The sequence below is a fragment of the Myiozetetes cayanensis genome, unplaced genomic scaffold (assembly GCF_022539395.1).
Source record: "Myiozetetes cayanensis isolate MyiCay16 unplaced genomic scaffold, myiCay2020 scf3, whole genome shotgun sequence".
Lineage (NCBI taxonomy): Eukaryota > Metazoa > Chordata > Aves > Passeriformes > Tyrannidae > Myiozetetes > Myiozetetes cayanensis.
Window position 1 is genome coordinate 62,347,354 of NW_026087521.1, and position 26,773 is coordinate 62,374,126.

Here is a 26,773-nt window from a genome sequence, read left to right on the forward strand (position 1 = left end):
GACAGTGATGCTCCAAAACACTGCAGGATTTTTGCTCCAGCACAGTTGGTTTTGCACACCACTTCCCTGCACCCCAGCCAAGTTCAGAAACCAGTCTTTAGTCCAAGGGTTAATCTTGGAGAAGTTCTGAAGTTTGTTTTTTTGGAACCTTTTAGCCTCAGTGAGCTCAGTGAACAGCTGGGATGGCTGCTGACCAGCTGCTAGGCCACTACAATAATTTGGTGTGTCATGTCAACCTCTGTTCTAAGTCACCTGTGCTTTTACTTTTTCTCCCATTTCACCATCCATCCTTCCTCAGTTTCTTTCTGGCTCAAACAGTGTAGTGGTTTAAACTTTAGAGAAAAGAAGATGAAAGACTTGTTCTGAAACAAATCCCAAAAGGGACTTCTTTAGGACCGATTTATCTATAAAAACTTGGTTTCATCCAAGGTCTCCAGAAACTTGTAATATGTGGGGCTGGTTCTAAGTAATGAATTTGCTAAGCTTATTTGCTTCAAGGCAACCCCACACTGGGTATTTTGTGCCTCACAAGGGGCTCTTTCCTCTGACATTAAGTGTATTTTTCTATGAGCAGCAAGGCACATAAGGGCTTGTTTCATATGGATTTGTGCTATAATACACCATGTGTCCTATTTCCCCATCATCATCAAGACAATAACTCCAGCTTCTTCCCCACAGTGCTCATCATCGCTGTAATACCCTAAGGTCCTCTCTACAGCCCCTAAACAATCAGAAGTGCTTATGCCACAGCAATACTGTTGTCTTTCCTTGTGGCTATGAATTGGGAGCATGCTTTCTGTTGATGGGCACTAGGAATGAACAATGCAGCATTAAGCTGGCTTCACTTGTTCTTCAAGGATCCAGGAATGAATAGTAAGTAATGATCCTCTTCCAGTCTGAATGCTGAGCACTGGTAAGCCCCATTCCTATTTGCTCTTTCAGAATATGGGAGATGTATTTGGGTCTTTTGTAAGTTAATCAGCTCCAACTCCCAAGGGTTGATCTGCTTCTCTTCAGGAGAGTCACCCTCAAATAACAGCAGTAGAAAAGAAAGAAGCATGTGGATTAAAACAGGCAAGCTACAAATCAAAGCCTGTTTAGATGCAGGTGAAGGTAATTGATGGATGAAATGAAATGACATGAAATACCATCACAGAGAAACCAAAGCCCTTGCTGTTCAATCACAAGGTGAAAGCTGGGCTCTAGATGCATTCCTTTATTCATCCAGAAGACTTGTGTTCATCCCTCCTGTGCAGTAGAGACTGCTATGGCTTGATCTTCATTTCATCACATCCAGAGTAGCTTCTTGCTGGGCATACACTGTGTGGTTGGTTGTCAAGGTCACACAGAATAGGACACTAAACTATTAAGAGTCAAAGTGGGCACGTGAAGCAGTGTGTGGCAAGAGTAGGGAGTGCAATTCTCACATTTCATTTGTCTGTGCCATCATCATCCCTCCCTGCACGTCTTTTCCAGGTCAGATCAGTAACCCAACATGCACGAACCAAAGACTCCCTTAGCAGAACCCTTCAGAGCAACACCCAGCTGTCTGCATCTTGCCAGGCTTTTCACCCCTCACCAGTGTCACCCAAATCCCTCCCCTTGGGAAGGACAGAGTTGGCTTCCCCCAAGGTACTTGTTCTCTCCTGAGCACTCGGATCTTTCTCCCTCCCTTTTTATTGTATCAAACAACCTGTAACTCGTTTTCGGGTTAGTTAATAAATAGTTCTAACACTGTTTCTTTTTTGTTTTCCTTTTTGATCCTTCAAGAGATTGCCTTTTGTTATTCAAAGCCGAAGGTACTTGACACAGAAGCAATGCAGAAGCCCCCGGGCTTCAAACGCTGTCCTGGCTGTGGGATCGTTATGCCTATAAGCGATTCCCATCCTCAGTGTGATAAGCCTCCGGGAAGAAATTGGCAGGGAAGAATGCAGCACTCTGAATTCCTGAGGGGTGCTGGGAGGCATCCATCCATGTGGGGACTGGAGGAGATTCACTTACTGATCAGGGATCAGCATTTCATGCGCCAAGGGACCCTCCTGCCTTTGTCTGTCTGACTTTCTTTACAAGGCTGACAAAAATCTGGCCTCCTGTCTTATCTGTTGGGGAGAAAGGTACCTTCCTTTGTTAAGTTGTGCTCAGAAGTATCCAGTCAGAAGGTTTTATTTTCAGGCCCAGGAATTGCTTCTTGAGCTCTAAAACTGACCCTCAGAACTGGTGTGCCTTGGATTTACTGCTCTGAGGAGAACCTAGATTCTTTGCTTTTCTGTTGCATCCAAAACATGACATAATTTACTGACACCATTAAATCTGTCGATATCATCAAGCTTGATGACGTGCCTGTGAAATCTCCAGTTTGGCATCCGTATTGCTTAATCTTCTCTTGGTGATTTTATGCTTCACCAGAGGACCAGCTGTGCCCCACAGGTCAGTGCATGCTTCCCACAGCTGGCTGTCCTGCTCTGCACCAGTACCAGCAGATTCAGTACCGATCATCAGGACATCTCATCACCATTATCTCCCCATCCTTTAGTACAAGTGTATCTCCAGTGCCTTCAGTACTCAACCCGGTGTTGGCTCTGAGACTCAGGACCTCTCTTCTGCCTCCTACCAGTCTGCCTTTGTCACTGGTCTCTTGTTACTCATTTTCTGATTTTGAACAGGACAGAATATTCTGCACTTCAGGATCTCAGGGGATTCTTGCCTCTTGATGTGAACATACTCTCAGGGAAAAATTCATGTTCCCAGTATAGCTGCAGGGATAGATCTCCTTGGATGGGGAAGTGTTGGGCTCCAGCTCTCCTCAGCTCTCTGACTCTATTCACTGGCATGCCAGGGAATTCATTGCTTAATGAAAGCCATTTTCCCTGGCCCTTCCCCAGACAAGATCAATGTCATCACATGGCGAGATATGACCTACACTTAGATATCTCCCTTTTATCTTCTTGCAGAATCACATGCCAGCTTGACAGCAACATTTTTTAGGTGTGATGGCAGGCATTTTCATTTTTATTATTAATTTATCATAGGTGATGGGGTGAGAACGTCTTTCCCTGGTGCTTTCCACCTCAGACTTAATATGTGATGGCATCAGCACTGGTACCATTTGCTGTGCCTCCATTTCTGGGTAAAGCTTCAGTAACTGATATTGCCTCTCTCTTGGGCTCCCTTGGCTCAACAGATTGATTCCTCAAGGCAGGAAAAGAGTGGCTGTCCCTTTTGGGAACATGCAGCTTGTCCCTTCTATGACTGATGGATTACTCAGTGCAACCCCCAATAAACAAGCAGAAACCTCTTAGTGCTTGAGGGACACTCAGGTCTTCTTCCCATTCAGACAGGCAGGATATCTGACAGACTCTTACCAGGAGTTTTCTGGAGGTTCCTGTGTATTTCCAGATGCTCAGTATTCTACAGTTTCAGCCATATCTCACTGAACCGAGGTCTCTATTTTTAAGTAAGAAGAGAAGAAGTAGCTGCAGTATCATGTGCTTCCCTCTGTGCTGGAGCTGTGGTGCAAGTTTCAATGAGATGGAAGGTAGGAAAATGCATGTTAGTGGCTGATTATAGAGTCGGTTTCCTCTTGGAGTCTCAACCTGCTCTTGCTGATCTTACGGTCTGTGCATCACACTGAATGCAGCTGCTTTGTTCTTGCACCCTTTGACTGATGGCTTCAAGGTAATATCTTAAAGGTAAAATTGAACCAACTGAAGTACAGAGTATCTGATGGGGTAGCACCTTTGGCATGAACATGGTCACCCTGAGTCAAAATCAACAATGCCCGTAGAAAATAGCACAATCACTCTCTAACTTAGTGTATTGATGTAGATGTAAATAAGGGGAAAGATAATTTTTAAAACTCTCAGATTATCTCTTATTTGTATTCCTTCAAGGTGAATAATCCTTTCTGTTCATCTATGCCTATATTAATTCATGTTTTCACAAATATACATAACAATACTGTTGGCTCAATGTAGTGATGTTTCAGAATCTTTCAGCAGAATGATTTTCCCCCCTTTTTAATCCAGTTATCCAACTCATTGATTTGTCATTACCAGTTTTCACTCAAATTGCAGCATCAGTAGTGGGGGAGGGAGTTCCTGCTTCTCCGTCCATACCACTGCCCTAACCCCCTTGCACGCATTGAGAGCACAAGTCTTCCCTTCATGGAGATTGTGCAGAGACTCACTGAGTCTGAAGGAAGGGTTGAGCCAGCATTGAAAGACAAATAGGCAGTCATTATGTTTTAAGTTTTATTTTAATCCCATTAATATTCTCTGAATCTCTCTGGGCAGTGTGTGCACTCTCCTGCTTATCCCCTTTGCCCCCAGGACTTTCTCTTCCTTTGGTACCATATGCCTTCAGCTGTTGTTTGGGATATTTCTGACTGCTCTGGTTTCATAGCTGCTCATATTCATATTTCTTCCCATAATCAAACGAAAAAAAACCACACAAGCAGCCCTTGCTCCTACCTACGAATCAAATGCAGGCCCCTGCACCCAGCATGCATCTAGTTAACCATATGTGTCTTCCTCATCCTCCCAGAACTGCATAATCCACCAGGCTTGGCAAATCCAAACCCTCTTTTCTCCAACGCTTTACATCTTCACACCAATTGCTTTCTTTCTCTGGCTCACTTGGCCAAATAGGCTGCCGGTCTCTTGGGATGGGGAGATGGATGCCGGGCATCTGCTCACTTCTTCCTGCTATTGTGGTGGGGAGTGTGAGGGGGAGCAACGGTGAGGCAGATAAGGGCAGTGAGGAGCAGTTGGGCATAGGTAAAAGAAGGGCCATCAGTGCCTTCAGGCTGTGTTTCCTTCACCCAAAATTAATTTCACCTTCTCACACGGAAGAAGAAGCAACAACGTGCCTCTTCGTTGCCTCCCCGTACTTTGAGGTTTCAGAGGCAGGACCAGAACAGTTGTGGCCACTCCTGCTGATTCGGGGATGATGATGATGAAAATAGAGCAGCCCTGGCTCACAGAAGGGTGCTTGGAGCCTCCTACAAGCAGGAATATGACAGGACAGTTCAAAGTAACAGGTATGTGTGATTTCTCCTGCCGGTGCTGCCTTTCTCTCACACAGCCCAATTAACAGGGGTCACAGAGCACTGATTAGTTGCCTTGGCATTTTGTGAACATAAAGCAGTGAAAAATCCAGGGTAAATGGGGGAAAGGAGATCAAATAGACACTTATCTCAGCTCTCCTGCCTGTCACCGGCATTTGCCAGCCCAAGGAAAGCGCCTTTCTAGAAGAGACCAAGGCGGGACAATGCTGTATCTGTGCCGGTATCTCTGCTGCTTTTCTGCCTTTTCTCAGCAAAATAACAAACAAATCACCCCCAGCAGCTGTGTCATTCGTAGGGTTGTTGCTAGATAAGAGCCAAACCACTGGAGATGTGTGGACCAAAGGCAGCTGGGGAAGATCAGAGTGTGCCCTTTTGCCACGCTGGTGTCTGAGATGAGTTCAGTTCCTACGGCTGGCGTCTCCCCTAGGAGGGGTGGACTTGCTGCCTCCTGTCCTTTGTGTGAGGGAAAAGGGGTGAAAGGCAGCACATATCAGCTGAGGAGAGATTAAAGGACATCTCCAACTAGTTCAAGAGTTGCTGAGTGTGGCCTAGTAGTGCTGAGCCCAAACTGAAAAGTTCCTTGGTTGCTCAGTTTTATGGGTGTGGCTGGGGTGAGAAGTCTGAACAAGCAGACCTGGAACCTTCCTGAAGTGCAGGCAGCTGCAGTGACCTTATGCCTTCCTCTTCTTCCTTTTCTTCCTTCATACTCCCCTTTTTTTGGGGTAACAAAGCAATGCTCCTACATCAGCTGTCATACCCAGGTTAAGTGACTGCACTTGCTTCTGTCAAGCCAGCACATGCTCCTGTGGTGTGATCCCTTATTAGACTAGACAACCCACATCAGCTCTCCATTCTCTCTGCCTCCCCAGAGACACTGCCTTGCTCCATAGCTGTTCCTATTCTGCTTCTCTGTGGGATACAGCATATCTGCCAGCTCCCCTTCCAGCTTCCCCAGTTTTTATTGTGTGGGAGATCACTCAAGGTAAGATGGAGGAAGACAAGGAGTAGGAATGTTCTTAGCCATGGGGTTTCTTAGCTGATTTTTTTCTCTCTCCTAAACACAAACACGTAAGGAGTTCAGCTGGGAAGGCAGTGGATTCTACAGCATCCAACCATGCAAATTAGATTTCCTTAGCAAGGTTGAGCAGCCCTATTGCTGGAGAACTTCCTGTCCTAACTTTATGTTATCATATTGGAGGAAACATCCAGAACCCTGTTGTCTTCTCTAAATATTTCTTCAGCATATTCTTGGGGTGGTCTGGACTCAGGGCCACATTTGAGTTCTAGAAGCAAGTTATGGGATGGACTAGAGAGAGGCAGGCAAGAGGAATTGCTGGGGTGCTGAAATTACTCTACTGGCCTTTACTTTTGTGGAAACCTTTGGGTGCCTCTTTCATGACTGTGGAAACCTCTGATCGCTCATGTTTCAGACTGCCAAATCCAGGAGTTAGACTGGACTATTTTAGGGAAGAGCTACCTCTGCTTAATGTTCGCTAACCAGCTAATATTTTGTCCTTATGTTTTGAAATAAAACCATGGTTCTAATGTAGAAAGACTGTCTTTCTGTGTTCAGCAGTGGTGAAGACAAATGTCCTTGTGTGTAGGGCTCAGTGCAGTCGACCCGCTCAATTCTTCGGGTGTCTTTCTCTTTCCCTTCACTGCCAGTGCTCCTGATGGCCCCACAGGTAAGCCACAGAATTACTGAGGCTTCAGCAAGGTCAAGAAACTAGTTCAGGCTTGCAGTGGAAGCCAAAAGGCAAGCCTGTACATGTCTTGTGACGGCCTTGTACTCCAGCAGTCTCTGCTGTCTTCACGACTCTGGGAGGAGAAACTTCACTCTGGAGCTTTGACCAATGTAATTGGAATTTTATTTCCACCACCACCACTTTGTGGTCTCATTCGGGGTCCAGTAATGTCAGCTGTCCTGCTTTTGTTCACAACCACTAGTAGGCCAGCAGGTTTTCTCTAGGCATGTTTCAAAAAAGGCATTGGAAGGCAGGATGTGCCCAGGTGTTTGTTTCCTCCATCACAGGGACTCTGCCAGGGTTGGACCTTGCTGAGGTCTGTCACAAGCGTGGTGCACCCAGGAGTTACTGCCTCCCTCTAGGCTGTTTCTGGCTGGAATTTTTGAAGTCTGTCCACCTCAGCAGTACTAGTGGCACTGCTCGTTTAATTGGACACGGAATGCAGCTGTTAAAGTTTAAGGTCACGGTTCCTGGATCTCCAGGTTCTCTGTCATTTTGCTCTGCCACAGTAAAGTGTTTTGTGCAGAGACCCTTCAGGGTGCTTGCTGCCAGTTTGGCCACCCTGATGACAAGTTGGCCCATGGTCTGAGGAGGACATAGTCTCTTCTGGCTTGCACGCCTTCTGAGCAGGCTGCATACGGAGGGCTTGGAAGGATACCTACCCAACCCTTTTCCTCCCCAAGAATGATGGGGTAGCATTTTTTTCCCCTGCATCATACTTGACTTAGTTTCTCAGTATGGTAAATTGCTTGAAGGTGAAGTACCAGCTGGTCCATAAAGCCTCCTCCCCCACCTCAGATAAGAAAGCTCATTAATACAGTAAAAAAAAGAAAGTCTCCATTGTTACATGAGAGCTCAAGGTCAGGCTGGTAGTAGTAACTCATATTGCTTCTAAGGTCAGCCTAAGCTTTCTCTTTCTGACAAGCCACGATAGATTGATCATGAGGGTCCTTACATTATTTTTTTTCTTCTGAAATAGGCTTTGCTTCTCCTGACCCTGTTAATGATGTTTGACTGAGGTCATCCCAGCAAACCCTGAATCCTTCCCATTACCTTCCAGAGGGCTTGCCTTTGTGCCAAGGCATTGTATGCTTGTTAAGAATTAAGCTTTCCTGATCTCTGCTGTAGCAAAGAAGCTGTCTTCATTGGAGAGGCGAGAAATATCTTGAATGCCATCTGTCAGTTAATGCTCTCATTAACACCTGAGTGACTCTCAACACCAAGCTGATGTCTTTTTGCCAATTCAGAACTTAAAAGGTGCCAGCCCATAAGGTGAAATATCTTCAGTCCATAAAATTAATTCCATGATAAAACGTCTGTTCTGATAAGACCTTGATTTTTGAGGTTGTTTTTTCTTTTAACTAGAGAGATCACAGAAGCAAAGCCAGTTCTCTTGTGTGCTGTGAATTAGATGCCCAAGAAGTCCTTTCTCATTTAGTACTAAGAACTCCTAAAAGCAATGCTTGTGCTGCGTGGCTGGGGGCATCTGAGTCTTTTTCAGCTTTTTAAAGCGTTTACCAGACACAAGTATCACCGCTATTATTTTTCTTCCTGGCTAACAGTCTAATAAGAACTGCAAGAGTAGTTATATTCCTGTTCAAATGGTCCTTCAGGGAAAGGCTGAGCTCTCCCAGTCTTGTTTTCCATGTTCCTCCGACATACAGCTCTTGGGTAGGAGGTGGAAGAGGTCTATTGTTGTTCCTGCTCTCCGTCATCCCTTGGTTTTGTCAGGGTTCTTGGTTTTAATCTGAAGAACAATATACTGTCTGGGATTAGATGCAGGTCAGGCTTGCCATTTTCCCAGCAGTTTCAGCTCAAGAGTGTTCCAGTATTTACTCTTCCGTTGCATTTTGTAAATTAAATGAAACAAGAGACCTAAAACACTGTCAACATGATAGATATTCTAGCTAGTGGTCCAGGCAATTATTTGGCATCTGAACTTTCAGGAGGCTTATTTTTGTGTGCCAGCAGTAGCTGAGCATCACTGTGAGATTTTTGTCTCCAATATTTCCAACTCCTTACCCTAATGTTTCTCTTAATCTAATATTTGCTCCCACAAGTTTGGGGGTTTGGGGGTGGGGGCTTGTGTTTAGGGTGTTTTTTAAGGGATGTGTGTAGGGGGAGGGCTTGTAACAAAATTGGCAGCAATAGACCAGATAGGGCAGTGTGCTGTAGCAGTAATTCCACTCTCAGGCTATGGCATCCTGCCTGCAGGAAGTGCAAATTGACGCAGGGACTCTCTTACTGAATCAGTGTTTGGTTTTGCTTTTGTTTGTTTGGCTTGATTTTGTTTACAGTTTTCCAGCCAAGACTTGATTTACTTTGGAGTCTTTAAAACTAAGAGCGCAAGTGGCTCTGCTTCCTTTGGGCATGAGGATAAAAAAAATAAGCACGTGTGTGCGTGTGTGTACACATAATTCCAGCCCTGAGGGTGCTGGGTTTGCTCAGAAGGAATTTCACGTTGGGTTTGCCCTACAGGGTGCCTGGGGGGGCTGGGGTCTCTGGGTGCAGCTGTTGCCTCCCAAGCGTGCGCATCAGAAGCTCCGACCAAATTTTTCCGTACCTCCCATCAACTCTGAAATTTTCACCCTCTCTTCCTGAGGTCTCCAAAGGAGCCCCTCCGGGAAGCCGGGCACGCTGGCCAAGCTTGTTTTTGTGACAGCAGAGCATGACCCCACGCGTTAAAAGCCCAGGAGGTGGGAAGGGTGCCTCTCCAGCGAGCAGGGGAAGCCACTGGGATCGCCAGGCGGGGGGAGGAGTCCTCAGCTCCCCTCTCCTGGAGCACAGAGAAACCTCCCTCTTTGGGAGGCAGCCGGGCAGCAGATGGCCGGGCTGCGGCGCTGAGCTGTCAGGGGGTGGTGTATCATTTCTCTGGCTGTTCTGGACGCTGATACCCATGTTGGAGAGCAGCCCCTCCTTCAACTTGCTCCATCTTCTTTATGCCCTGATTTTTTTGCAGCTGCTGCTAAAGATCACAGGCAACTTGAGCTGCAGCCTTGCTGGTGCTCTTGTGGATTGTCTGACTCTGTTCCTCCCCTTTGACATGGATGTGCTCGGTCATGTCCTTCCCTGTGCCCCAGATTTCGTTTTGTGTATGCAGAGATCTGCAACATGCAATTAAAACTTTCAACCACAGTTGCAGTTCAGCTTTGACCTCCTTTCTAATCTTTGCAAAGAAAGGTGGGGACCTCTAGCAGCAACCCTTTGGTTTTTAGAACACAGCCAGGGATGAGATTAAGAATTGCATTGGGCTCAGGAAAAATCATCTGCATCTGTGTGGGATGTATCACACAGATATGCAGCTACTGTTCCAGCACTGCCCCACTACAGCTATCCAAACTGATTTGCACATCAGGGGGCAACTGCATAGTAAGAGATGTTTTGACAAGTGAGGGAAATTTTGTCTCAGTTTTCTGGAACACTAATAGATGCTAGTGAAGTTGAGATGGAAGAAAAGGGTTGGGAGGATGAAGTTTTACAATTGCAGAGTACTCTGAGGTACCTCTTCTGATCTCTTACAGTTGATTTCTGTAATACTTTTCCTTGGCTTAATGAGCTGTATGGAAGATGGTTATGCTGTATGTGAGGAAGTGGTTGACATGTGGTGACAGTCATGCCTGTGGTTTCACACTTCTTTGTAAATTGTTTCTAGAACTCCCAGTTTACTTTCAGAAGAGAGTTGGTTTTCATTTGGATATGTGCCCTGATATAGAATGTGTTCATGTACCAGTTCAGCCTCCTTGGGAATGCTTCAATTTATAGAGGAAGGACATTGCTGACCTAACACTGCCTCCATTGGTTGAGCATTTCTGCAAGTCTCAGTGATGCTGAGAACCTCTGGAGAAGAGAAACATCTGTCTCAATTATCTCCTTCCAGCCCTTTTCCCACCTACAAAAGGGTTTTCAGAGGTTCTCAGTTGCAGCAGTGACTCTGTAGGACTTGGCATACCTGCAAGTGTATCACTGTCCTATTAGTGAACTTGAAAAAAGGGTATTTAACAGACTGTATCCCGGTCATTCCATTCCTGGACACCTCTCTGGTTCCTGGTTTTGAATTTTAATTCTGAACAGTTGGCCCTGAGCATTTCTGCTCAGAAAACCCAAGGGCAGAGTTCTCACAGATTGCTGTGCTCCCTGCAGGTTTTCTTCTCCAAACTGAAGGGGCTGTTTGAGAAACTTTTTCAAAGGGAAATACATCAGAGACAGGCTGAGTGAAACTAACTGAAGGTGTGGCAGACAGGCTGAAGACGAGCACCCTGCATTTGTCTGGAGGAAAGAGGTCGATTCCCATTAAGGGGGAAAATATAAATTGGGCAAGATTGAGAGTGATTGGGAATGCCTTGAGACATCTGTTTCCCATCTCTGGTTCTCATTTCTATCCTTATTCAAAGCGACAAATGCACAGTAGCTGTCTTTGAAAATTGATGGGGGTAGGAACTCAAAAGTGCTCTTAAGAACAGAGCTTGTAATGCATTGAACACTGGGTGGATGGCGGAAATTTCTAGTGTTAGCCACTTATGTGAAAGTCAAACTCAAACTAAATTGGTTAAGTCAACAGAGCCAGTCCCCAGGGGGAAAGAGAGCTACATAGGCAAAGATTTCAGATGATCCTCTGGAATTGAGGGGCTTCCTGGATCAGCTTCCTTTGAGGGCAGCCAAAATGATAGAGCAAGATGAGTGAACTCATGCAAGCAGCAAAAGCATCTGTCTGATCACCTTTTTGCCATGCCTTTCCCCCTTTTTTCTAGGGAGGAAAAAAAATTAACCAGAAAAAAATTGGAGCAGATAAGACCCTGTTATTTTGTGGCTTCTTCCTGTCCAGTCTTTGTCACTCACTAGTCATTCAGGATCCTAGGGAAACTGTTTTGCAGACAATTTTGTTGGAAATAGCCAGAACCTCTGTATCAGACTTGATGAAATAATCTTCTGCCTTGACCTCTGACAGAGTGGAAGAACTAAACTTGGGGGGCTGAAAATGGAATTTTCTCTGAGAGCTTACAGTCATTTCCCTTCTGCAACTGACTAAGCATCCAAATAGAGTTGTTGCCTTCCTGCTTCCAGGAAAAGATATTCTCATCACTCTATTCTGAAAGCTTGTCAAAGCTGTCTTTTTTCCCTTTTTTTTGGGTTTTTTTTTTAATCTAATGGCTTTGGTAAATATCTAACATTCAAGATGTGTGATCAAATAGCACTCTTAAAGAAGTCTATAAAGGGAATCTGTTATTGCACTCTTTGCCAAGCTGAAGTGCTTGCTGGAAATTGGGTCTTGAGTTAAATGAGGAAGACACTGGGGATGCACAGCTACTCCTGGTAGGTGTATTCTGCATCAAATACTTCACTTTAAAAAAGGATATTTGCTGTCTTTTTTACCCTAAAATTATTACTTGAGGCAGCACATACATCATTTCATAAAATGTCAGATGTCAGTTCTCCCTTTTTGACTGAACTTTGTCAACACAGGGGGCTGTTTCAAGCTGCATTTTTTTGACTGCTGATATTAGTGGGAGTGAAACAAAGGTACTTGGAAATACTGATGCTTTACTTGTGTCATGCAGAAAAGAGCAAACTCCAGGTTGCAGAAGGCACTAGATCCGTGTACATTCAATCTGCTGTTAAATACAACCAGAGGGCTGGTGACAGTCATCGGGTGAGAGGACGTATCCCGGGAAGGTCAGCTTGCTTTTGACGTCAGAAGGAAGCAGGCTGGCGAGGAGTGATCTGCAGGGTGGTAGCACCGACTTCTCTCTACTCAAGGAGGAAGGGAAATGCTGCCAGGTGGACATGGCTTGAGGCATCTGTTCCTTCGTTCCTGCAGTCACTGTCCAGTCATGGTCCTTGCAAAGAAGTCCAGTTTTTACCAAATGTGTGAAGACCTCTGTCTAATAGCTGACTTCTTGTTGACTTTTAACCATCTTTCTTCAGTTGGATCACACTCTTCTATCTCTTTGTTTAAAAATAATGGCTTTTGTAGAAGTTAGCGGTTTCTCGGGGAAATGCAATTCTGTGGCGCTGGCGCGGTTCCATTAATCATATAGAGGAATCTGCTTGTGCCAAAAACCTATCAAGTTGAGCTGCCTTTTTGAGAGCTGGTGGGAATGTGTACCCAGTGGTGTTCTTGCTGGCATATGGACTTCCCGTGTGTGCAAGAATGGCTGGGGCATGGGGGGGTCCCCCTTTGCTGTGCTCAGGGTGCACAGCTCGAGCAGGCTGAGCGAGCCTGGCAAGTCTCAGGACTCAAAGTGATACGGACAGATCTTCAGAAAGTTTAATATTTAGGGACACATGGCCTCACCTTGTTCCCTGCCCTGAAATTTTCAGCATTCAGATTAAAGGCTTACGTCTCATTAAAATATGGACAGGAGTTCTTTTAGCCGTAAGCTCCATCAACAGTCAGATGGGGACATTTACCCTCAATGACAGACAAGGGTAAGAAATGTCTGCTTCCTTGAGTTATATGGTGAACTGCTGGGAGTGAAAGTGGGACTTCATGTGGCCCAGCTGGAAGATGACAAAGATCAATTTAGTAGTAATGTTTATGAAGAGCTTGAATGTTCGGCTTGATCATCTGGGAGACTACAGAGGGTACAGCCCTCTGGGCTGAGCCCTGTTTGGGAGGTATACTCATGCTGGGGATGATCCTCATCGTGTGTCAGGGTCCAAGCCGTGTGTGTTAATTGGGCTGTGCTCCACAGGCACTGATGGAGGCAGGAACAGGTAGAAAGTGGCAGCACCTTTGGGGATGAAGGGAGAGATGAGTAGGGGATACAACAGGAGTATGGGAAGCATAAATCAGCAAAGTGGGGAGGAGGTGATGAGCTCTGGAAAGTTTCAGGGCACTGAATCAGGGTGTGGGAAACTACTTTAGAGGCAGAGAGGGGTGGAGCAGGGCTTGGCAGTGACAGATGTGAGGGGCAAATGAAAAACTGAATAAGAGGGTTTAGGCATCAAATGGGGAGAGGTGGAAGGGGATCAGACCAATAAGCTTTGTTGCATCCTGTTTTAGCAAAGGGTGGATGTTGGTGCTAGCACAAGGCACTGCCCATTGGGGTAGAAAGGGCATGAGGCCTAACTGCCATGATATTTAGGTGTCATTCTTTCAGTTTAGAAGGAAACAACAGAAATGCAGAGTCCTGTAAGCTGTCTGTGTACAATGTGAAATCCCATGGTGTCGCTGTGAGGTTGCTGTGTTTTGGGAATATGGGTTACAGAGCTGCACCAAGCCATAGCTGTTGTGAGGCATCGTTTTCCTACAGGTGCTGTCTCTGTGTTGGGTTTGAGTTGCTTGGTGCACCAGGTGTTTCTGGCATGCCAAACTACAGTAAGTGTTTACAGTAAGCGGGACTTTTTTCCCTTGGTTAGATCCCAGACGTTTCACAGCTACCTGGAGGACATCATCAACTACCGCTGGGAGCTTGAGGAGGGGAAACCCAACCCCTTGCGGGAATCCACCTTCCAGGAGCTGCCCCTGCGCACCCGGGTGGAGATCCTGCACCGCCTCTGCGACTACCGCCTCGATGCAGATGACGTCTTCGACCTCCTCAAGGTGCTTTGGGCAGCAGGGATGGGGGGAAACAGTGTGGCCATAGGAGCTGGGCCAGATCCATGAATTTTCCTGGGAAGAGAGGAGTAGATGCTTTTCAGTGTATTTTAAGCCAGGTAACTGGTGGTGACACAGTGGGTTGGCAGTTCTCCATCTCCTCCTCTGCCTTGCAGAGGACCCAAGGCAAGTGCCCCAAGGATTGGGCCCTTGTCCTCTGCGGATGTATTCATAACATGGGAGTCACTAAGCAAATTGGCTTTGCTGGCTACTCTTCCTGAGAAGAGTGAATTTGGAGATGCTCCAATGGCAGGGCTGTGAGAGCTGATACTGCCTTGCTGAGGGATGGTGTGAGATGAAAGGATGGGGCTGAAGTATACTGGGGGAGCTGGGGGGAGGGTAGAGGCAGGGAGGGGGGGAGGGAGCTTCTCAGGGCTGTGCGTGACTGTCGCCAGCACTAATTAGACCTTCCCTGTCAGGAGCACCAGAGATGAAATGTTAAAACGAGAGAGGCCATTCAAATTAGAGATGCCAATCTAAATCCCTCCCTGGACAGAGAGCGAACAGTCGCCTTCCCCCTGGAGTAATATTTTCCCAGCTCGGCCGGGAGGAGCAGCTGTACTGCTGCTGTGGCATGGTGGGAGGGAAGGAGGGAGGGAGGGAGGTGTTTGCGGAGGAGTGTCATCATGTTTTGTGTGACAATGTGGCCGCTTTTCAACTTGTCACCGTCTGGCGGGGGGCTCCCGGTGGGCGCAGGGCCTGGACGCCGACAGCCTCCGCGTGGAGCCGCTGGGCGAGGACAGCAGCGGGGCCCTGTACTGGTACTTCTATGGCACACGGATGTACAAGGAGGACCCGGTGCAGGGGAAAACCAACGGAGAGCTGGCTCCAGACAGGTAACAACCCTCACACATGGCCCCCCACCATGTCTGGGTGCAGGGGGCGAGGGGGGCACAGCCAGCCCGGCTGGAGGGGGCTCCGCCTGACTGCTGTTGTGCCGGGGGGGGTCCTGGGAGAGGCCGGGGCAGTGCGGGGCGAGTCTGGAGTTGCCAAGCAGACAGCGGAGCTGCCCCGCGCCGTGCATTGTGTCAGAGCCAGCCTGCAGCCTTTGTGGCACCAGGAGAGCCTGCTGTGGGAACGATGCTGCCTGCCCCACTGCATTCCTGCCTGTCTGCCCCGCACCGTACCATGCCGTGCCGGCGGCTCCCAGAGCAGGCTCCCAGCCAGTGGGAATCCCTCCTCTCCCCTCCTCGTCCTGTTGCTGCTCTGATTTAATCCCTCCTTTGGTTGAGTTCCTAGCAGCTGTTCTGATTTCTGTGCCCTCCCATCCTGCCAGTCTAAGTTCCCTTGCTCAGCAGATATTTCATGGTGGTTTTGCCATTTTTCAGGGGATGTGGGGAGCAGACAAACACCCCAAATGTTCCTGGGAAAACAGGCAAGAGACGAGGGCGACCTCCAAAGCGGAAAAAACTACTAGAGGAAAATTTGCTGAGGTATGGAAGCGTTCTTCCTGCAACAGACTCAAAATACGTATGTTCCCAGAGGGAAATATAATGTAGTTCTGGGGTTCCCCCAATAAGTATGTATTATACCATGCAACCATAATTTCAATGCATCTCTGAAGCAAAGCAAGCTCAGACTTGGTGGATGCTTTGATCACTCTCCAAAGCAAATTCTGACCGAGCTGGAAGTTCGGTGAAACACGGGGCATCACTCTTCCAACCACCTCACTTCAAATGTAGTTCCACCATGAAGTGCTAGAGGATTTGCTCCTGATAAAGAACATTTTCACTGTGTAGCACTTGAGGCCAAAAATCACAGCCACTTGAGTCAGTATAGATTTCAGGATGCTTACACAAGAACTGAAATACTGTACTTGCCAAACTTCAGCCTACACCCTTCACTTTTAAAAACTTTATGAAGCTATGATAAATATATATGTGAAAACATATCAAGCGTGTGTTCTGCAGGGTGGTTTTTTCATGGTTTTGCTGTGCATTGAATAATTGCTGTGTCCCCCATTCTTCTTCTTAGAAGCAGATGCATTTCAGTGGTGTGAAGTAATGTATTTATTGTATCACTTCTTCTCTTTGTTTTTTTGGTAGGGAGAAGGCAGAAGAGAACTTGCTAATCCATGAGACTCAGATAAGAAATGGTAAAGAGATTTTGTGGCATCAGGGTTGATACCATCAGCTAACATTGTTCTTAAATTATCAAAGCCCAGAGAGATGTCTGTAACAACCCAGCCTTTCTCAGGAAAGGGAGAGTCTTTCTGCTGGTGGTTGGAGCCAAGTTGGGAAGGAGGGGTTTGCAGGGATTACAGGCTGCCTTGCAGCTGGGAGCCTGGGCACCTGTAGGCTCCCTATCTAATCGTGGATGATTTTGGGAGGAAGAAACCTAACCTACTGGGATGCACTAGACCTTGAGGGCTCACCTACAAAAATGGGTTTTGAATCATCCTCACTCTTCCAGGGATGAGGTAAACACATGGCCCTGTTGGTAGCGGGTGTGTTTTTTAGGGCTGGGAAGAGAGTGGGTCAGTGATGCCAAGAGAGAGAAGGAAGAACCTTTTTGATCCTCCTCACTTCTCCTTCCTGGTAGCTACTGGGTGGCTGAGCACAGTAAATGACATCTTGGGGGTACCCACCTAAGGGTTAATGAGGTAAGCAGAAAGAATGACTTGGCAACATGAATGTGAGTTCAAGGGAGCTGGGACTCATTTGTCATACATGTGTATCCACTGGCTTCCACAAAACCCAGGGACTCAGCCTGCCTGTTCCCTCACAATAAAAGGCAAGGGTGGCATTGTCTTTCCCATGCCTCCTTCCCTTTGCCCTTTGTCTTCAGATTTCCTGGCGGCTGTTCCAGAGCTGGGAGGCAGAGCCAGAGCGGTGCGCATGAGGCTGAGGCGCTGGGGGTTTTATCAGATCATTGTCCTCCAGCAAATTGTGTCACTTCAGCTGCAGAGTAATCTTCTGGTGGCACAAAGCAGTGCCTTAGTCCTGTTTGCTATTGAAATGAGTTGTAGGCAGCTGGCAAGGGCATAGGAAACAAGGGTACAGGGTTTGGGGGCAGCGTGCAGGTAAGCTCCCCCCTGCAGGTGGGCAGATGGCTGGTCCTTTGCCATCTTCCTCACCAGTGCCCAGTGCATTCACTTGAGCTGAAGCTGAGGGTGGGCTCAAGTCCAGGCTGGCCTGCGACTCGGAGCATGTGCTCACTCTGTGCCACTGCCACGGCATCCAGGCTTCTGACAGAGGGCAGGTGGCTGGGGGGAGGCTGCAGCTTTCTGGTCTTCCTAGGGCAACCTGACAGCTTGCATGCCAGAGGCACTTGCAGCTCAGACCCATAAAGGGCCCAGAGTCAGGTTCAGAGAGAAAGGGGCTCTGGATTTTTACTTCTTTACATTTTTCGTTGTTAATTTGCCTGAAAATGTGGTGAGAAGGTGCATGACATCTGCCAGTGGCAGTGGTGGCCGTTGCTTTCTTTCCAGGAGCCAGTGGTTAGCTCTAGAAAAGTCTAGAGGGAGCTGAGAACTCCCCAGCCTGAAGGTTTTTGATTCAAGACTTATCCCCCCCCAGTCTCCCAAGCGAAAAAAAAAAAAGGGCCACAACCTTTTTTGCTTAGAGAGCATCCTGGGGCAAAAGCGTACAAGTTGCAACCCATGAGGCTTCTCTGCTCTGTGTAAACATTTGCGGAGCAGGAACCACATTCCCCCTCTCCAGGTGGGTGTTCCAACCACCATGCAAGAGAGCCCTTCCTTTACAGTTAATATTCAAATGTTTCACACAAGGTGGAACAGCTCAGAGTGTCTTGGTAGTTGGGACACGCTCAGAGCAGTGGGTGATCTGCTTCAATCCCACTCTGGATCAAGCAGGGATGGGATGTGAACTTTTGGAACTTCCCCTTCATCTGGCAGCCTGATGAACCCTGTCCTTCGCTTCCTCTTCTGTTCTTTCAAGTGCCTGTGAACAAAATGTTTCATTTGGGGAGAATAGGAGGATTTTTTCCACTGCAGAAAAGGTTTGCAGTGCTTAAAAAAAAAAAAAAAAAAAGGCTTATTTCAAATTACAGTATTTTTTGATGGTTTTATTCTACTGCCAGACTAAATCAGACATTTGTATTTCCCCTTGTCCTGCTCTGACTGACAGCCTCCATTACAAGAAACAAATTAAATCCTTTTCTCTGGGCCATCATAGCTGGAATGTAGGCTTGCTACAGGGATGTTGTACTACCCATGTGTTGCCATGTGCCACCATTATTTCTTCACCTGTGTGTTTCCTCTGTGTCTTGGCATCACTTTCAGTGTCACTAAGAGAGGGAGCAGTGCTTCTGGTGGATGAGGAGAGCTTTGGGTCTATAGCAAAGAGCACATTTTCCATAACAGTGGCCATTAACAGTGTCTTTTACTCTTCCTGAGCCCTGAGGAGAGAAGAGAAGGGATCAAGAAGAGCTGTTAGTCATAACTGCTGTGGAGATAACATCCTTTCATGTTTTTGAAGGGTCCCAAGGGCCTGGCCGTGGAACATGGTGGCTGCTGTGCCAGACGGAAGAGGAGTGGAGGCAGGTCACAGAGAGCTTCAGAGAGAGGACTTCCCTTAGAGAGCGGCAGCTCTACAAACTCTTGAGTGAAGACTTCCTGCCGGAGATCTGCAACATGATTGCACAGAAGGTGAGGAGACATGACATCCTGTTTACCTCTCTTTGACTGCTTCCAAGAGCATGGACGTTTGCTGAGTGAAGGAGAGCTGAATCCAAGCAACCCGTCACCCCTTTCTGCTTCTCCCCACCTCCAGCCTCCAAGTGTCATGGATGTGGGGGCTGTGCAGCCTGGGGGGGGGGAGGAAAGACTCCTCCCCCATGCTGTGGCAGGGCTAGAGTTGATGCTCGAGGATCTGGTTCGTGGTTGCATGGCAGCGTTGGCAGGATGGCTGAAGGGGTTACTGTCTTCAGCCATGGTCTGTGTCCCTTTTCTCCTTGCAGGGAATTCTCTGTGCTTTTGAACTGCTGCGATTTACAGCCTAGCTTTTCTATGCAAACTGCCTGTGATTCCACTTTTACTGACCTTTCTCAGCTGGCTCTGCTGGAGGGGCACTGGCTGCTTTAGCTGTTCTAGTTAAGGCTGCTTGAGCTGGTTATGTCAGAGCCCTGAAACTCCGAAGAGTGTTGTCCGTCAACTGAATGTTTTCAGGTGGGACAGATTTGGAAAGGGATCCTTCGGCTAGATGGCTTTGTAAAATGGGCTCTGCAGCCAGCGTGATGTTGTTGGATTGAGTTCAGTTTGCTTGTTTGCTACCCTTGTAAAGCTAATAGGGATTTCATGGTCACTTCTAGCCCCCAGAGTTTCTCCTGCCAGTGTCACCGATGTGCCCTAATTTCCTCCACTCTCTTTTTCCTTCCCTCAATTCTCAACCCTGTTTCAGGAGAAGCGTCTGCAGCGGACAGAGTTTTCTCCCAGGTGGATGTCTGACCATCAGCCCATCAAACCAATCAAGCAGGAGGTGAGGGGGGGTGCGAGGGGGAGGACGAAGGAGGGAGGCGAGAGCAGATGCCTCCTGGGGGAAAAAATAAACCGCAGCATCGCTATTCAGTGGGAAGGAGTCGCTTGAAAGTGCTTGTGCTGAAAGAGAGATGGGTGGTAATGCCTGTCAAAGGCAGGCTGACACTCGGGGTTTCTATGGCGAGCAGGGAGGTGCTGCCCTCTGGATCGCAGAGGTAACCGGCCTCGCTGCAGTCTCCGGTGCAGCTGCATATGGAAATCTGCGCTCAGTCTGGGGAATTCCACTTCAATGAAAGTGCTGGCACATTCGAGGCAGTTCAAAGAAAAGTTGAAGAAGGATGAGAGGGCTAGAAGAACCGGCTTACAAAGGGAAATGACAGAAATTCAGCCAAGGGGAAAACGTGAGGCTGCAAACACATGAGGGTGTAGATAGTGCTGAGAGAGAGAAGAATGACTGATGCGGCATGTGGAGCTGAGCTAGGAGGGGGTCAGCTGGAAATGGAAGTCACAATTTAGGCAGCTTAAAGAAATGCTTATCAAACTGCAGCTATGTTGTCTGAAATGGCTCCTTCTGTGCCTCTTCACCCTCATCTCCTCCACACCATCAGTGTAACAGCACTTCTGCGGCCGCTCCTTGTGGGTCTGTGCAGTGAACCAGACCCAGGAAAATGACTGGAGTTAAATATAACCTTTTTCTTTAGTCAGGGTTATTTTTAACATAGATCAGTTTTCCAATCCAGTTCACCACACAGCCCCTAACAGTCATGCTGGCACAGCCAGGGATGTGGTGCCATGGAGATGGGGGGTCTTTGAACTGGCAACTGCTACCCAAAGCAATCGGTCAGACAACTCAGGATTAGCTCTGGAGGAAAAGATTGTCTTGATTCTATCAGGTTGTGGCATAATCTCTCACTGTAGATGTAATCAAAACGTAGTTACCTGGTGTTTTGTCAGAGCCTGGGAAATTGAGCTGCAGGGAATATTCCACATGAGCCATAGTCAGGGTCTCCCACAAAACAAAGGAGAAAGTACAGTTCCCTGCAATAAATTTACTTCCTTGGAACAGATAAATGAAAGGAAGGAAGAACTTCTCATCATGCTGCAGATAAAAGCCTGCTGGGAGGAAAATAAGACCCTAGTGATGGTCAGTTTGGGGCCAGAATTGCTCTCTGCAAAGCCCACCGTGCAGGAAGCACAGGGACACGTGTTTGTTCACAGGCAGCAGAAATCCCAGAGGAGGAGGGGAGTGGGAAACACATGGAGCCTGAATGATGCTAATCAGTACCGCAGGTGCTCCAGGTCTGCTGTGGCAGAGGGCTGTTAATTGCTGCCTGTGGGCCAGTGAAACGTTTCCAGTGAGCGGGGGGCCCTCCTGGCTTCCTGGGGCGCAGGGAGCCAGGCAGTGTGAGGGTGGTGATGCTCACAGTGCTCCCCAGCAGGATGTGGCAGTCATCCCTGCCACTGGGGAGCCAAGGAAGGTGCGAGCATGTCTGATGTGTTGTTTGTCAACTGAGGGTGGGCAGCAGGCTCGCCTGGGGGAGAAAACCTCGGCCGAGTGCAGGTGACCCCTTCCTCCTGGCTGCCGCTTCAGTCCGAGATGTAACTGCTCCATGGGCTCCTGATCCTGCAGGGGATTTCTCAACAGGTGGTTCAGATTAGCTCCTCATTAAGAGCCGCCTGAGCAGCACCCTCATTAGGATCACGCTGCGGAAACCTGAGCGGGAAAGGGTTGGCGGATGAGGGGCCGGGGTGTCCAGGGCACCCGCGCCTCCTGGCCTTCTGCCCCTGAAGTCTGATACCAACTGCCTGGAGAGCAAAGCAGAAGGCAGGAGTTTGGCCCTTTCAGGTCGCAGGGCCAGGGGAAGGCAGCGATGTTGTGTCCTGGAGTGCTCTCTGCCGGAGGGAAGGAGGCGGTGATGCCGTGGTAGCAGTGGTTTGTATCCTCCAAGTGGGGGAGGAAGCTGGAGAAACGTCCTTTTGCCACCTCTGTGGTCAGGAAGGAAGTTTAACTTGCGTTTGGTTCTTGTTTTTATCATTCCAATAAGCGTCGGCTTCCACCACATCTCGTAGGAGTTACTGGATTGTGTTTGCATATTTTTTTAACCCTGAGTTGAGCACACTCATCCCCAAGGGGCTTAAGGGGTACACCAGGCAGAGGGTCCCTCTGAAAATCAGCTTGTTTCTGTGTCTGAAGTGTCTCAAGAGCCCGTGCCAGCATTGCTGCTGCCCTGCAAGCACTGCAGGGAGCAAGTGCCATTGTGAGTGTCTGCTGCAGCCCTTGGGGCTCACTGCACTTGTGGTTTCTGCTTTTCCCTTTTCTTCTTCTGCTTACTAGATCTGGTTGGATTACACCCTTTCTTTGCTTAAATTTGTCCCCTTGCTTTGTCGATGCTGTATTCGTGGTGTGTTGACCTGGAACATGCTATGGATTCGATGGCGTTACAGTGTAGGGTGCTGAATGCACCCTGCAGGCTTGGAAAGGTCCTGGTGGTGAGCACTGCAGCTTGGATGTTGTGTTCATGTCTTCATAGGACATGAATGGTGGAAGTTGTATGAATCCAGGGAAAGGGAAGGTCTCACCTGTGTACCAACAATCAAAGAAATTAGTGTGTTATGCCAGGCTGGCTTAGATCTACTGATTGGAGAGTTTAAAGGCTGATGGTCACATCCTCAATAAAATATCTTGGTGTACCAACTCCTGATGGCTGATTCCTGCTGACCTCTTCTAATTGCTGCAGAGTCTGACTTTTTTGGTTCTTACTGCTGCTTGGAGATTGATCAAGAAAGTTGGGGATAAACTGTTTGATGATGATCGGGATGAGGCCTGAAGAGAAATTGTTTACAGCTCATGAGTAGAAAATCGGATGGTAGAGCATTTGAGAAAGGGACATGAAAAGAATTAAAAGCAGAACTGTAGAACTCAGTTCTGTAGGTTCTTGACCCCTTGTGCTTGGCATAGCACTTTCAGTCCTGAGCATCCTGGTGTTTGGATATTGATCGGGGAGAAAAGGCCTGAGAGACAACTGGAGCTGTAAGGATTGCTTTATAAGGGAACATTTAACCTAACTGCAGAAATGTCGGAGTTTTGCGTAAGTGTCTGAGAAAGCCCATAAAGGCTGGAATGTGAATGAACTTTAGGCTGAATGTGAGCAGAATCTGGCTTATCTAAGGCACATGGGCTCACAGAATGATTTTCCTAGGAAAGGCATATAAGAGGAAACTGCTAACATTTGGTAAATATCTAAAGGAAAAGAAGATAGGCAGAGTTCCCTCATGGGGAGATGATGCTATAGGATTCACCTAAAAACATCAGGTGTTTTTGCTGCCCCGTCTGTCTTTAAATGCATAATATGGTCCTAATTTTGTTAAGAGTCCCATCACCCTGTCTTAGACACTTCTCTCTGACTGTTGGTGGTTGAAGTATAATTCTCTTAAAATATTTTTGCTGCTGGAAGCAGGGAGATAATTCATGATGCTCGTCCACAGGGAGTTGGAGTGGGACTTTGTAGGGCAGCACAGGGCTGTGTAGGGGAAGGGGAGGCAGAGGGGGAATGAATGTACAGTGAAACCAGACAGCATTTCTAGGTGTTTATCAAAACAGCCCCAGGTTCCACTCCTCGGCAATGAAACAAGGGCAAAACAGTAATCGGGGCCAGAATTTTTTTTTTCTGGGGATTAATAATGGACCTGGAGAAGTTGATGGTCTGAGCAGCAGCCAGCGGACCCCAGCTGATTGCTAATCCTCAGGAAATGCCTTCTGCCTAAGTGGTGGTTGCTGGTTATTCCCTGAAAATGAAGTTGGAGCAAACTGTGTGTACACTGTTCTTTTCCAGCTGATATTCCCTGCTGACAAGGCACATGTATCTTGGTCTTGCAGAAATCAGAGGGGTGGAAGTGATTGGTAGATGGCTGATTCATTTGTCTTATCATTAAATTAAGCTAATAAAGATAATTCCACACTTCCATGTACATACCTTGCACTTTATTGGAGAAATAGGAGCAGGCGATCCCTGGTCGGGAAGCCTGCAGTCTGAAGTAGGATCAAACACAGCCTTGGAGCCTGCTGGCAGTGGGGAACTGAGGAAGTGGGGCAATAAAGAGCCAGGCATCCTGGAGTGAGAAAACTGGTTTTGGGACCCAGCAGGAAAACTGTCCAAATAAACAAACAAGAGCTAGTTCAGGGGAGATTAGCACACAGAAATTTTGAACAGGAAAGGAGAACATTCCAAGCGATACCTCAGTGCAAGGCTATACCAGTCTCTTTTCCTACTGAAGTACTCTGTGCTTTATAGCAGAGCCAGGTTTGGCAACATAGTTCTTTCTGCTCACACTTCCCACTTGGAGCTCTGCTAGCTGGAAGAGGTAGAGGTGTTCTGTGGGGCTGTCAACAGCCTGAATCCTTTGCCCAGAAGGGAAGGGAAATACACACGGTGCGTCCCTGACAGAATGGCAGCTTGTCTAACCCATCGCTTCTCCTTCCATTGTCCTTGTATCAGTAGGATTTCATTGCTTGACAAATAACTTTCCTTTACATGTTGCTTTTCATCTAGGTATTCATGCATACAAATCCATTTTTCCCCCTTTTTTTTTCCTCCCAGCCATTCATTGTCGGTTTGCTTTAATGTTTGCTCAAAGTAATCCTTCCTCCGCTCAGACTTGAATAAGCCAATGCATTACAGTTTTTGGTGCCCTGTTCTGTCACAGGTAAACCCGAATGTGCTGAGTTCTGTGGAGAAGCAGAGGCGCAGGGAGGAAGAGGAGGAACGCCAGATCCTCATAGCAGTGCAGAAGAGGGAGCAGGAACAGCTGCTAAAGGAGGAGAGGAAGAGAGAAATGGAGGAGAAGGTCAAAGCAGTAGAAGGTAACATGCAACCAGTGTGAAGCAGAAGTTTTCAAAGCCAAGATTGAAATCTTGAATTAAGATCTGCCATTTGCATCCCTCCCCTGCCAGACCTGCTAATGGGAATATCTTTTCTTTCACTTACCTCTGATAAGTTGGTCTGACTGTGGCTTGTTTTCCTTTGCCTATCTCCCTTGGTGTTGGTGGCTGTTCTCTAGTACACCCTTTGACTGTGTTGTCTTCCTCACATCATACTTACTTTCTCCCTTGCCTCAGCTATGCTTTTTTTCCTGCTATTCATGTTGTTTCTCAGTTCTCTTCTATCTCCCCAGTTGCCTCCTTATGGATTTCCCTGTGTGCAGGATTAGCTGGATTTGCTCTTACTGAATAACATTTGGTTCTTTTGGCCCAGTCCATGATGAAAGTAGAATTCCCTTTGAGGGAGAAAGGGAAGGGGACAACATGGAATAGCAACAGTAGCATTTCGCTCCTGGCCTTAGCAACTGGAGAACTAAAGATGAAGGGACCAGGCTACCAGAGCACCAGAGGTGGTTATGAATTAAATGCTGAGTTAAACTGTTCTACAAGATGCATTTAATATATTTAATACATCAGCTCAAGGCACAGACAGCAGGCATTCAGCTGTGCCGTGTGGGCATGGGTGTCAGAGCAGGCTCATTTCTGACCACCTTCTCTCTGTCAACCTCCCTTATGAGCGTTCCTTGAGCTGCTGCTTCTGCCACAGCGACTGGCTGGGCTGTTGCAGTTCTAGGGAAAGGCTGAGCATCTTCAGAAAGCTGTGGTGGTAATGTGTGGCAGTATCAGTATCCTGAGTCCTTAAAGGGATAGAGAGTCAGAAAAGGAAAAAAAGATTAGGTTCATGCAAACCCTGTGAACTTTCCAAGATGAAACAGTCTGCCACCAGATGTTTGGTAGCAGGCCAGATGTTATCTAAGAATAGGGTTTTTTACCTGCTTACCTTTCTAACCTTTAGAAAATCCAATTACTTCCTCAGCCTTTATGTATTCCTGGTTGCCAGTCCTAGCTAATCCAGTGCTTTAAACTGAGACTCATCCAGCTTCCATATCTGCTGTAGATATCTGTTTCACCTTGGCAAATTGCATATTCTCTGTGCTTTAATTCTTCATCTGTATAGACAAAATTAATCTTGAGGTTCCAGAAGAGCTGCAAAGATAAATGTTCCTGTAAAACGGTTTTGTTTGGGGATAAGCCACTTCCTTTTCTGGGTGAGTGCAATCACTACATCATCTGATTCAAAGACACCAGAGCCACTAAAAGAAATTGGCATGGGACTGGGCAGTAAAATGTTTTAAGCCAATTTTAGCATACATTCATAGCTTTTCTTGGCAGAGAGGCTTTTATTTTGGTTTAAACCCATCCCTAGTCCTAGGTCTTATGTAGAGGAAGGATGTGAAATACAACGTGAAATGTCTACTCTCTGATGAACTTTATCAGCCCTTCACCTTTGTCTCAGTTTTGGACTGTATGCCTGTTTTTTAGATCACATTCCCGTTTCCAGTCTGAGATTTCACTTCCCCCCACTCCAGTGAACACCCCAGGTTGCAAGTTTCCTGCTGGGCCCATCTGTGCTCTCCTGAATTTATGAGTTAAGGCAGCTTTCTAGATTTCTACCACAACAGCAGGTTAGAGTTTTCCCAGTTCTCGTTCCAGATGCTGCTTCATCATAATCTCTCACACACATATGACTTTCTAGCTGGTTGAGGCACTTTTTAGGGCACTGTTTAGATTTTAAAGCTGCTGGGTAGGACTCGACCCAGGCCAACAGTGTGAGAATGAGCTCTGCCTGTGATGTGTAACGTGCTGTGCTAATCACTCGCTGTGGTAGAGGTTCCTGCCATTAACCCTGACTGAGCGCAAGTCTGGTACCAGGGTAGTGCTCCTCAATTCCTGTCAGTTTATTGGAGTCTCATCTTTGGCAGGCCTTGGTGGATCTCTAAAATCTACAGATCTACATCACCTTACCTCTTGGCTGCTGCTTCCATGAGGTTTTCCTTTTGCTGCCCAAATCATCACTTCATGTTTTCCTCAGCTCTCTCACTTAGGCATC

General features: G+C 47.3%; 1 protein-coding gene across 3 annotated transcripts in view; it reads left to right on the plus strand.

Moving 5' to 3' along the window:
• The window catches only part of LOC126645278 (chromatin remodeling regulator CECR2), a 102,176-nt gene that overhangs the window by 56,287 nt on the left and 19,116 nt on the right, over positions 1–26,773 (plus strand). For 2 of the 3 annotated variants that reach the window (XR_007630108.1, XM_050325540.1), the window contains exons 3-9: positions 14,170–14,353; positions 15,104–15,243; positions 15,736–15,840; positions 16,453–16,502; positions 18,847–19,016; positions 19,768–19,845; positions 24,549–24,705. Coding sequence is in view for 2 of the 3 variants with exons in the window: in XM_050325540.1 (XP_050181497.1) it covers positions 14,170–14,353; positions 15,104–15,243; positions 15,736–15,840; positions 16,453–16,502; positions 18,847–19,016; positions 19,768–19,845; positions 24,549–24,705 (884 nt within the window). In the remaining variant the exon portion in view is untranslated. Of the gene's footprint in view, positions 1–14,169; positions 14,354–15,103; positions 15,244–15,735; positions 15,841–16,452; positions 16,503–18,846; positions 19,017–19,767; positions 19,846–24,548; positions 24,706–26,773 lie in introns of those variants that run through there. The other variant, XM_050325541.1, reaches the window with a different exon arrangement.